The 13279-nt window shown below is 35.5% G+C and overlaps 1 protein-coding gene across 1 annotated transcript; it reads right to left on the reverse strand.

Annotated features, from left to right (window-relative positions):
* Positions 1-1511: 1511 nt before the first annotated feature.
* LOC125858815 (uncharacterized) lies at positions 1512-4638 on the reverse strand. The gene is made up of 5 exons (XM_049538610.1): positions 4200-4638; positions 3497-4094; positions 3153-3450; positions 2930-3047; positions 1512-1867 (listed from the first exon to the last, which is right to left on the reverse strand). The coding sequence occupies exons 1-5, from the start codon at positions 4636-4638 to the stop codon at positions 1512-1514; spliced, it is 1809 nt and encodes a 602-aa protein (XP_049394567.1).
* Positions 4639-13279: the final 8641 nt, after the last annotated feature.

Below are 13279 nucleotides of genomic sequence, written 5' to 3' on the forward strand. Positions count from 1 at the left end.
CACATCCTTCAATTCACTAACAATTCTTAACAATTCCACATAGATAAATACATATATGAATAATCCACAACAATCTACACAATAATCGTCCATCAATTACACAAAATCAATACACCCACTTTAGGCCAAATTTAGAGAATTTGAGAAGACATGGGTTCATGGGGATTTTTTTCTAAAAACCATTAATAATCATTAATAACCATATAAATCATCATTTAAAACCTTTTTATGCAAGAACCCATGCTAGAATCGAAATAGGTTTTTGTGTGTATTTGAAAAACCTTGAAAACCTTTTGATTGGGTTCCTTGAAAGAAAGAATAATCAAGGATAAGGATCCCCATACATTTAAGTTGAAAGCCCACGAAAATTGAAGAAGAAACACTCGAAGTCTTCAATCCTAGCTCCAACTCCTCTTCTTCCTTGAGTTAGAGAGAAATATATGAAAGAGGGAATGATTTTGGAAATTCTAAGAGGAGTGACTTAAATGAAAGGAATTAAGTCATAAAAAGGTCTTATAATTGCTAGGAAAAGAATAAAATAGCATAGGGTCAATTTTGGAAAAGGACTAAGGACCCATAAAGTCTTAACTTAAAAAATTTTGCCCCTTCCCGTCTAAACTCGTCCTTTTGGACAGTGCTTCACTATTTCGCGCATAACTTTTTCCTCCAAGGTCGGAATTGGGCAAACTCAGTGGCGTTGGAAAGAGGAATCAAAGACCTTTAATTGGATAGGTAAAGGTCCACCTAATTCATTTTGAGCTAAAAGATATGACCATCTAAAGTTGACCCTTACAACTCACTAGTTCAAATGACTAGTTTCCGGACGTCACGGTCATTCCTCATCATTTCATCAAGTTCTCAACTCCAAACTCACATGTGAGGCTCTAGTTTCACTAGTTCATTTTTAGGGTCGTTACAGTAGATGTGCCTCTTTTTCTGTAAAATAGGGAGTAGTCATGGAGAGAATGAGTGTACCCTCTTGTGTTTAAAGCTTCAGTTAGTTTTTCATACCACTGTCTACTAGCTTGTTTCAAACCATATAGTGACTTGTTGAGTTTACAGACCATGCCTGTGGTAGGAACAAACAAACCAGGAGGTATATCCATGTACACTTCTTCATGCAAATCTACATGGAGAAAGACATTATTAACATCAAGTTGATATATATTCCATTGTTTCTCTGCTGCAGTGGCAATGAGTGTCCTTACAATTGTCAATTTAACAACAAGTGAGAAAGTTTCTATGTAATCTATACCATGATGCTGAGTATATCCTTTCACTACCAATCTGGCCTTATATCTCTCTACACTTCCATCTGCCTTGTGTTTCATTTTGTAAACCCACTTACACCCAATGACCTTTTTATCAATTGGTAAGGTTGTGAGGGTTTATGTATTGTTGTCATGTAATGCATTGAATTCCTGTGTCATAGCTGTTTGCCAAGCAGGGTCTGTAGTTGCCTCCTCATATGAACTAGGTTCACAATCATGAGAAACATTCATTACAAGAGACTAACTTTTAGGATTTAGAGCAGCAGGTGATATGTGGTGGTTAAGGGAAAAATGAGCATTGAGGGATGTAGGAGGTTGGGAGGAAATATCTGGAGGTGTTCTATGGACATAATCAGACAAGTAAGGAGGTACTCTATGTATCCTATGAGACCTTCTAAGGGCAGGTCTTGCAGGGTGGCAAATAGGTATGGAAGTATGAGGTAGAGTGGATGACATGGTGGGATTAGAAGGACCAATTGGAGAAGTAGTTGGAGTAGAAAGTGTTGGTGACAGAGGTTGATTAGTGCTGTTTACAGGACCTGGATCACTTTTTACAGGTGTGGAGGGATGGTGGTAATAGGAGTAATCAGATGAGCCTACAGAATGGAAAGGAGATGCAGGAAAATGAGTGGGATTATTGGTCATAGCAAAAGGAAAAATTGTCTCATGAAAGATAACATCCCTGGAGATATGAATTTTCTTAGTGGTTAGATTTAGCACTTTGTATCCCTTTGTACATGAATGATATCCAATAAAGATATGGGGAACATCTTTGGGATCAAATTTGATTCTGTGGGCTTTGGGTACAGTGGGGTAACAAAGGCAGCCAAAACTCTTCAAGTTAGAGTACACATGTTTGTGTTGATGCAAAACTTCATAAGGACATTTATTGATGAGAGAGGTGGAAGGTAGTCTATTTATCAGGTGTGTTGCAGTTAATATGCATTCACCCCAGTACTTCATTGGGAGTTTTGATTGAAAAATGAGGGCTCTTGTTGTTTCAAGAATATATTTCTGTTTTCTTTCCACCACCCCATTTTGTTGGGGTGTGTATGGGCAGGATTTTTGGTGAAGAATTCCTTTAGTCTGGAAAAACATGATGGACTCATTATTGGTGAACTCAAGGCCATTATCTGATCTGATTACTTTGACACTGGTGCTGACTTGGTTTTCAACCATGATGACAAAGGCTTTGATAACATGCAAAGCATTGCTTTTACAGCTGAGAAGATGTGTCCAGGTGGATTTACTAAAGTCATCTACCATGGTAATGAAATATTTGAAATTATCATGGGTGGCTGTGTGGTAAGGACCCTATAAATCAACATGTACCAGCTCAAAAATGCTAGTACTGTTATGAGACCTGGTAGGGAAGGGTAATTTTGATTGTCTTGCCATAGGGAAAATGGGGCAAAAAAATGCTTGTTTAGGTGAGAATTTTACAGGTATAGAGGATATGCCTTTCATTTTTACAAAGGGAGCATGTCCTAATCTATAGTGCCATAACAGGTCCGTGTTATTAACAGGAAAAGAACTAGAAGTTTTATCAACAACATTGTCTTTATTATTGATAGACATGGAATTCATTACAGCAGAATAAGAAGGACAGGAAGAAGAAATACACTTGTACTGTATTTTAGAGCTAGGAAAGAAAATACAAGAAACATGTTGTTGTTTTGGATGACTAGAATTGTTCTGTTGCAAGCAATCTGAGCAAAGGAAGTATAGGCCATCATGTGCTTTACCAATCTCCAGAGGCCTCTTCAGTGAAGGGGCCTGCAGTAGACAAGAAGTATTACAGAAAGAAACAATACATTTTAGACTGTCAGCTAGAGTATTTATGGAAATTAAGTTGAATTTAAAAGAAGGAGCATAGAGTACTTTGTACAAAGTGATCTCGGAAGTTAGACACACACTACCTATCTCTGTAATCTTAACTCTATATCCATTAGGTAGTCTGACCAAGAGAGGATAAGGTAAGGTTATCAGGTTCACAAGGAGATTTCTGTCAAAAGTCATATGGTGAGAGGCACCTGAGTCTAATATCCATAGATCAATTCTTGTTTTGAAGCATTCACAAGAAAGTTTGTCAAAGTCAATGGAAGTAGAACAAGTAAGAGTACCTGCAAAGTTCACAGCTCCACTTGTCATGTGCATAGCATTTTGATCCTCCATGGGGCTGAATTCAAAAGAATTGTTGCAGTAAGTGAGCAACCTGTTCATACTGCTCTCTGGTGAGGTTGATGTTGTTGTTTCCTTGGTCATTGAAATGAGACTCTGAGGATCCATCCTGATTTCCAGGGATATCACAAGACAAACTGACAGAATTAGCTTCTATACCCTTACCCTTGTTGTTCCTATGACTTGAGTTCTGGTTGTTGTATATTTGGTTTTGGTGTTGTGGATCATGATTAGTAGGTCTGGGATTGTTAGTAATTAGACCAGGAGGATATCCATGTAACTTGTAACACTTAACCCTGGTATGACCTGGCCTTCTGCAATAATCACAGTAAGGTCTACTCCTAGGTGCATTGCTGGTGATGTTGGAAGAAGAGTAGTTTGTTGTAAAATTCCTTCCTCCTGATGAATTTGAGGAACTTGAGGACCCAGCAAGTAATGAACTTCCTTCAACAAACAATTGATTATTTGGCTTGAACTCTCTTTGTTTTTCTTCTTGAACCAACAATGCAAAGGCTTGTTCCATAGAAGGCAATGGGTTCATCATTAAAATACTACCCCTGATTATGGTATAGACTTCATTTAACCCCATAAGAAACTGAATTAGGCGCCTATCCTGCTCTACCTTTTGAAGATTAGTTTTAGCTCCACAAATACAAACACAATTGCACTAACTGGTAATGCATAAACTGTTAAGTTCTTCCCAGAGTTTCTTCATTCTAGTGTAGTATGTGGTGATATCGAGAATACCTTGACTAAGATCGTTGATCACTTTCTGAGTTTGGTACAGTTGTGCTCCATTCGTCTGATCGTAGCGATCTTCTAGCTCTGTCCATAATTCCAAAGCATCACCCACATATTCGACACTATCCGCAACTTCTCTACCCAATGAATTAACAATCAACGACGTGACCATATCGTCGCATCTCACCCATTGGCGATAAGTTGGATCAGTTTTAGGTGGGTGTTTGCATTCACCATTGATGAAAATCAATTTGTTTTTCACGGACAAAGATCTGAGGACACTTCTTCGCCAGGAATGAAAACCAGTTCCATCGAAAGGGACAGGTACAAGTACCACACCAGGACTATCAGATGGATGAATGTAGAGGTGACTGTTTGTATCAATTCCAGTAGACGATCCCGTATTAATTCCAGCAGACGATCCCTCATTCGTGAGTTCCACCATGATGAAGTAGTTATCAGAGAGGAAAAAATACCAGTTGAAAAGAGAAGAGAATTAGATCGATAAGAGAAATAGATCTGAAATTGAAGATCTCGAAATCGATGACGCAAACACAACTAAGAAGGAGTGTAAAGAGAAGGAACAGAACGTCCAAGCTCTGATACCATGTTAATATTGGAGATTTAGTGAATCAGGAAACTCCATTAATGGAGAATATCTAGAACTCGAAGTAAGAGAGAAGAGATGGTTTGTGAAATTTCCAATTCTGATTAATTCTTACTGACTGTACACATCAATATTTATATAGAATACAAAAAGGAAGAGTAAAATATCTAAAGCTCTCTAACTAACTATTAACTAACATGACAGCTGTACATAATAACAGATTCGGTTAACTAACTAACTATACTTTAATCTCAATAGTATAGCTGAAAGCAATATTAATGGTTTGATTGCTAAAAATGTGATAAAAATTAGAATACAAGGAACTGGTCATTATCATTGTCTATGTTCTGTGGATCAAATAAGTTCTGCTCAGCACTTTCCATGGACCTCCTGCATTCTTTGTCTCATGTTGATACTTTGTCAACCCTTGCATTTTATCCAAAGTAGTAGCTGAAAATTGCATTAAAAAAATAGGTGTTCCACATATTCATCAGCATAGTTTAAGAATGCATAGAGTTAACCTTGGACATAAGTACTTGGTGCGTGTAGTTGTATATATGTTGCTTTGCTTTCAAGAGGTGGTTAGTTTCGTATTGAATTGCTTATTATTATATGGTGAGGGTTTCTGCTTCTCCAAATAATATGCCTCTTGTGATCCCAATCATTTGTGATGGAAAATGCTGGATGTCATACAGACTAGTGTTGGTGAGATACTTTTAATCTTCATATGGTTCTGCTATGTTATTATAGCTCCAAACTCGTGATGTTTTTTTTATCCATTATATTTCATCTTTTGAAACATTTATTTTATAATTTCAGGTCATACAGTATGATGTTCAAAACTTTTGACAATGAAATATTTCAATATGACAAACAATTATGAAAATTAATTGAAGACATTATGATAGGATTGGTTCTATAATGATATTAGTTATTTCGTACAGATACTTTTAAACTATGATACCTCTTTTTTGGATGAGTACTTCCTTTTGTTTGTTTGGATTTGATAAGACATATTATGTTTCATCAATTAATATCATATATTTTTTAGCATTTGACAAACTTTGTCGTCATAGGCTCTTTTTTATTTTTAAAAAATTGGATTCACTAGTTATGGATGTATTATTCCAACAGCAAAGTAGATAATTTTATGAATGGATGTGGTCACTATTAATGGTGGCTAAGCAATTGGTTGTTAAAACTTTGACTTTTAGAGTAAAATAAAGTGGATTTACTAGCAATAAAATTGGACGCTAAATGGAGAATTTAATATGTTTTCACAAGGATATTGTAGCCTTTCAAATTGCCACTAAACTCTTGTCGTTACATATATCGATGTCTAGTGGCTATTTTATTGAGTTTACCCAGCTATAAAAATAAATGCTACATGAGCTTTTTAGTCATCTCAGATTGGATTTAAAAGCTATCTTAATTGCCTCTATAACTAGTGCATTTTAGCAACAAATTAATTGGATTTAGCGGCAATGAAAATGGACGCTACAAGAACATTCCTAGTTTTTTTAGATTTGATTTAGCAGCCAAATCAATGGCCGCAAACAATTGCCGCTAAAACCAATGTGTTTTAGCGGCAATAGATATTTGTTTTACCAGCGCTTGTATGAAATGCCACAAAATCCTTTGCCAACCTCCGATACAGCTGCCAAAGGCCATTGTCTGGTAAAGGGTATATCATCTATTGTTATTGCCACTAATACCATTTTAATTACCGCTAAATCCCTTTTCTATTTTAGTGATTTCATAATTCAAATTCAAGGTAAAGTTTAGAGTAAAGTTCGAGAAAGTCCTTTGAGTCTTTTCGAGAAGTCTTCTACAATTATTTATAACTTATTTCAAGACTTGAGTAAATGAGTATGAGGATGAGAATAGTTGTATTCATGAGTCCATGTTGTAATTGAGATCTTTGAGTCGAGTCGTTCATGCCCATAATTCCGCATGAACTCCATAAATTGAGTATCCTTGAGAGGAGAAATATCGTTGAGTTATGAGTTTCGCGTTCTTGAGTCCTTGAGTTCTGAGTATTGAGTTTCCTTATTGCTATTAAGATTCCTGAGTTGAGTCGTTCATGTCCATAATTCCACATGAACCCTATTATTTGAGTTATAAATTTTGAGAAGCTTTTTAAAACCAACACTTGAGTTCTTAAACTGAGTTTTGAGAAAAGAGTTTCTAAAACATGATTAGTATGACAATCGAGTATGCCATCAATCTATGAGCAGTATGGTATCTAGAATTCAAGGTAGAGTTTAGAATAAAGTTCGAGAAAGCCCTTTGAGTCTTTTCGAGAAGTCCTCTGCAATTATTTATAACTTATTTCAAGACTTGAGTAAATGAGTATGAGGATGATAAGAGTTGTATTCATTAGTCCATGTTGTAATTGATATCTTTTAGTCGAGTCGTTCATGCCCATAATTCCGCATGAACTCCATAAATTGAGTATCCTTGAGAGGAGAAATATCATTGAGTTATGAGTTTCGCGTTCTTGAGTCCTTGATATCTGAGTACTGAGTTTCCTTATAGCTATTAAGATTCCTGAGTTGAGTCATTCATGTCCATAATTTCACATGAACCCTATTATTTGAGTTATAGATTTTGAGAAGCTTTTTAAAGCCAACACTTGAGCTCTTAAACTGAGTTTTGAGAAAAGAGTTTCTAAAACATGATTAGTATGACAATCGAGTATGTCATCAATCTATGAGCAGTATGGTATCTAGAATTCAAGGTAGAGTTTAGAATAAAGTTTGAGAAAGCCCTTTGAGTCTTTTCGAGAAGTCCTCTGCAATTATTTATAACTTATTTCAAGACTTGAGTAAATGAGTATGAGGATGATAAGAGTTGTATTCATGAGTCCATGTTGTAATTGATATCTTTGAGTCGAGTCGTTCATGCCCATAATTCCGCATGAACTCCATAAATTGAGTATCCTTGAGAGGAGAAATATCGTTGAGTTATGAGTTTCGCGTTCTTGAGTCCTTGGGTTCTGAGTACTGAGTTTCCTTATTGCTATTAAGATCCCTGAGTTGAATCGTTCATGTTCATAATTCCACATGAAACCTATGATTTGAGTTATAAATTTTGAGAAGCTTTTTAAAGTCAACACTTGAGTTATTAAACTGAGTTTTGAGAAAGTAAAGATGAGTTTTGAGAAAAGAGTTTCTAAAACATGATTAGTATGACAATCGAGTATGTCATCAATGTATGAGCAGTATGGTATCTAGATATACCATCAATGTTTATGTCGTATGCCTTCCCAAGTCATCAATGATCATATTAAAATATGATTTTGATATGTTTTAGTGAAAGAGTTTTCAAGTATGAATTGAGTAAGAGTATAAATGGACTATGTATTTCTAGAGGTATCAATTTTTACATTGATAAAAAAAACTGAGATTTCTAAATGAGTTATGTGTTCAAAAGATATTTCAAGAGCAGTTACCTCTTTTAAGAGGGTAGTTTGAGCAATTATCTCAAATCAGAGGAACAATTATTTTTTAAAACATATGAGAATGAGTATAGATTATTGGGAGTAGTATTGAGCACCGATATGAAAACGAGTTCAGACAAGTCAAAGTCCTCATAAACCATGTATGCCAACGGAGTAAAGAGTCATACTTTTTAGATGATTCCTTATTGCTTTTTAAGCATAGTTTAGTGGATCCACTTAGTTGAGGATGTCTTATACTCTAACAAGATATATGACAGTTCTGGCAGCGTGGGTGAGACGTTGTATCATCACATAGCTCATAGTGATAATTTTCAGTTAGAGAATCTCCCAAATAAGAGTTATTATTGTATCCTTACATACAATTGAGTTATTGTTGTATCTTCACATACAATTGAGTTATTAGCTATTGTTTTAAAAGTTTTTCATATATTGCCTTTTTTATTGTTGCTTTATCCTTGAGTTGAGTATCCTTGAGTTGAGTATCCTTGAGTTGAGTATCTTTAAGTTGTGTATCTTCGAGTTGAGTCGAGTTGAGTGAGATGAGACAAGGTAAGTATGTTCCCTTTTTATCAGTTCAAGCTTATGTTTATGCTTTAGAATTCCCTTACATGCTCGTACATTCAATGTACTGATGTCATTTGACCTGTATCTTTTTGTGATGCAGATACAGGTATTCAGGGTCATCAACAGACGCTCTGTTGATACCATTTGCAGTTCCAGTTAGCTTTGGTGAACCTCCTTACTTCTGGAGGGTTCCACTTTTAATTTCAGTTTGTTAGATAGTCGTGTGTCTTGTCCCGATAATCCTTCTGTAATAGTTGAGGCTTCATAGATAGTTTAAAGGTCGAAGAGTCTATCATCATTTTTTCTTTGTTGTTGGAATGTTTTGGGGTCATGAGACATTTAACTAATATTTGTTAAATTATTTTCAGACAATTATTGGAGTTGAGTTTAAATTGAATTTTAAAGTTATTTATGCATTTGGAGTTTCACTTTTCTTGAGTAAGTCTTCCACTGAGTAATGAGTTAGGCCAAGGGTTCCTTTGGGAACCAATAATGGTTCTCGAGTGCCGATCACGTTCAGGGTGTAGACTCGGGGTGTGACAAACTTGGTATCAGAGCACAGAATTCAAGTGTCCTATAGTGTCTATGAAGCCGTGTCAGTAGGATCTTATTTATGGTTGTGAGGGCTCGTCTTCTATAAATAAGGGACTACAAATATTTGAGAAAAGTTCCCCTTCTTTCATACTCTAAATCGTGCAATAGAACTATGTCATAAGGAGCTTATTCATACTCGTGCATTTCTCAGATTCATTTGACTACCCCTCATACTAAAGGTGGTTGAAAAGCAAAGCCAGTTCTTTATCGATGAGTTTCTCTCAGTAAAAGTCTCGAGGAAGTCATGAGACTGCAGAGGGGCTTGAGAGAAGCCCATGAGTGAGTTAAGTGTTGAGTTTCGAATGAATGCACTCATATTCAGATGAATCGTGCGTTCAAGCTAAAAGCGAGATTGTACTTTCTTCTCTAAACCTTGTTCCAATTGAGACTCTTGTGAGGGAATGTGTTTTCGAGCTTGGGTAATGTGTTCACCCAAAAATATAGTATGAATTACGATGTTATAGGCAGTAAAAGTAAAGTGCCCAGAGTTAGAAGAATACATGCAGAGATTCAGTAATACAAGAAAGGAAGATAGTGATGAGGCAAATTTTGTTATTGTAGTCATGCACCCAGTAAGTTATTAATGATGAGTTTTTCCATTATGAGTAGACTAAGGAATAATATTCTTGTTTAGAGTTCGTGATATGAGGTAGAGGAATAGTTAGGAGTTAGGATGAGTTAGAGTATATTTTAACTAGAAAGTGGTTTATGATGAGGTGCCATTGTGTTCGTAATGACCAAGTGTAGGTGTTGAATAAAAGAGCAATATTATTCATGATGTGATAGATCTAAGCCAGGCTTATGATTTTTGAGGAAGAGCCCATAATATTCAAAGTGTTATAACACTAATTAGGCAATGATGTATAGTGAATGAGTAAATAGTACTTAAGTTGTGACGTGGAATGTGATGGAAATTTGTAAGTATGAAGATCGAGAGATAAAAATTGACTACCTGTCATGAAGTTTTAGTGGGCGAGTGTTTCTTAATTTTTATCTAGTAGTTATAAGTTAGTATAGTAAGCGAGCAATCATATTGATAACTGGGTTTAGTAATAAACACTAAGTTTGAATTTGAATTAAGTGTCATGATCAAAAGAAGGGAAACTCGAGGATGATGATGTTAGTCTAGAGATCTGATCTGGTAGACTTGACATAGAGTAGGTGAGGAATTGAGATGTTAGTTGCAATGAATATGAGTGGTACAAGTGAGAGATCCTAACTTTTAGATGAGGGTAGTGAAGTGAGGCTAAGTCATAAGAGTAACAAGAGCATTAAGAGGTGTACCCGAGATTATATGTAACTAGACGAGGTTCCAATTAAGTTAAATGATTTTCCATGTGTGCTAGATAGTATATTGGAGTTGTCATGTGGAATATGCTGATGTAAGCATTATTATTTTTTCCTTAAGAGTCAGATGAAGCGGACTTATAAGCCAATGAGAAGAGGTTAATATATGCATATTAAAAAGAGGTCTTAGAAGGAGTCTTACTACATGCTTATGGAGAGTTCAGTATTCATGAAATAAGACTTTCCCGAGTATTAGAGTAAAATGATGTGGATCAGTTTAGAGATGACGGAATAGGTCCACAGCTTCCAACTGTCAGCTTTAGACCTAAGGGGGAGATGATAAGATGAGAACCCAAGTCAAGTGTAAATGCATAGATTCCCTTTCTGAACTTGTCCCGAAAAGTCAGTTACACGCTTAAACTATTACAATGACCTATTACACACCTTTAATACTCAAAAGTGAATTTATTACCACCATGAGACGTGTAATACCACTCTCATATTATGTGGTGTATTACACTCGCTGCCACATCAGCGCTACATCAACGTCATGTCATAAATTATAATTTTTTATTTTCTTTTCTTTATTAATTAACTTTTATTTTGTTAACTATATTTTACTCTAATTAATCCCTAATTAATTACTTTAATTCTCTAATAATTATATCTTCTTCATCACTAAATCACACCCATTTCAATTCTCATTTCATCAGAAAAATCATATCCGACCACCTTCACTATTGATTTTGTTCTTCACCACCACTATATCACATTCAATTCTTCTTCTTCTTCTTCTTCTCTGTCACCCAACACCAAATATCACCACCACCATTATTAATATCAATTTTTTCTTCATCACCATCTTCAATTACCTCTTTTAATTTTTGTCACCCACCACCCATCACCCATCACCCATCACCACCGAACCCATAAAGTTGCTATCACCACTAAACCCAAAAATTAATCAACAACAAAAATTTCTTTAACAAAGTCAAAAAAATGACAAAGATAGAAACAATCAACCGAAATTTTTCTAGATAAAATACAATTATAAACTAAAAAATCTATGAGAATTAACCTTATTGCGAATAAAAAAAATTATGCTTTAAGATTGTGATAATTTTTTTTTAAAGAAGTGTGATGAAAATAAAGAATGAAGAAGAAGAGGACAATGGGTGGGGTGTGAAGAAGAAGAGGTGTCGGGGTGGGGGTGGATAAGAAGATTCTAACTTTTTTTTCACTTTAATTTCAAACTGACGTGCCTATTTTTTATTTTTATTTTTATTTTATTTTTTTGCCACGTCAGTTTTAGGGGGTAAGAAAATTTACTTTTGAGTAGTATAAGTGTGTAATACGTCACTATGATAGTTTAAGCGTACGTGTAATTGAATTTTCGGGACAAGTTCAAGGGGGAATTGATGCCTTTTCCCGATAGTAATATGTTCAGGAAGAGTTAATGTGGTATGTCAATCCATTCATACTCTAGCGTATTCTCAAAGTTCAGTCAGTACAAAATCTTGTTTATGTTTCTAATATCAAGATTGTGTTCATGACCTATACTCATGCACTTTAGAGAGATTCACATCTATACACAATTTCCAGAATAAGAGGCAAGGACTTTAGACTCATACCTTGACAAGAGAGGTCATGTACCCTTGTGGGTGCTATGAGTTGCAGCCAATGAGGTATGGTAATAAGGAAAGAAGAACATAGTCGAGGAGTGTTGCTAAGCTTAACAAATAGCAATCACATTACCCAGGCATAATACTCCTATTCTTACTTCATGCCTAGACTTGTGACTACCCAGGCATAGTATTCCTATTCATACTTCATGTCCAGACTTCCTTTGTTTCAGATAAGATAACTTCAGAGAGAGCGTGACTTTATTCAAAACAACATCGTTCTTGAGTTATGTGCTATAGAGAGTCCCAACTCTTAGTATGAATCAGTTCAACCTATGTTAGTAGGCAAGTTCAGGAGTCAGAGGAGATGGTAAGAGTGACCCCATTGACGAATGATCCCAAGGGGGAGATATTGTAACACCCCGAAATTTTTTGAGCTAAAACTCGAACCATTCTTCGTGTGTGAATAAGATTTTACCGAGAAATTTTAAATTTTCTTAGGTGTTAAGGTTACTAAATGTAGCATCTCAAGTTCCAAAAAGAACTAAAGAGAAATTCATTCAAGTCATCCGTAAGTTCTTTTAAGTTTTGGGTCAACTTCAAACGACCATAACTTTTAGCACATAAAGAGTTAGGTGGCCCGTAAGGTATCAAATCGAAGATCTTTGAGTCTTCTTTCCAACGCCATCGAATTTTCTAAAATACGAGTTGGCAATACCATAATGAAGATACACGAGACAAAAATATGCTTACCTTATCTAGGACAAATACAAGTCTCTTTATAAAGAACATTATGTAAAAATGGTATGCATAATTACCTTACAAATATGTACAAATACAAACTGAATCTAATACCGATCATAAATCCAATAGTGGAGAGATATGTTTTTTTGTTGAGTCCCTCACTAAGGGACAATGCTCTCAACAATTATGAGAATTCCAACCCTTT

The sequence above is a fragment of the Solanum stenotomum genome, chromosome 3, assembly GCF_019186545.1.
Source record: "Solanum stenotomum isolate F172 chromosome 3, ASM1918654v1, whole genome shotgun sequence".
Lineage (NCBI taxonomy): Eukaryota > Viridiplantae > Streptophyta > Magnoliopsida > Solanales > Solanaceae > Solanum > Solanum stenotomum.

Excerpts from the sequence above, each read along its gene's own strand:
- LOC125858815 (XM_049538610.1), bottom strand. The coding sequence starts at position 4,638 with ATGGTGGAACTCACGAATGAGGGATCGTCTGCTGGAATTAATACGGGA. Across the intron at positions 3,048-3,152 it reads CCGAGATCACTTTGTACAAA|GCCCCTTCACTGAAGAGGCC; the intron begins GTACTCTATGCT and ends TGTCTACTGCAG. Across the intron at positions 1,868-2,929 it reads AAAACAACAACATGTTTCTT|GCTCATCTGATTACTCCTAT; the intron begins GTATTTTCTTTC and ends TCCATTCTGTAG.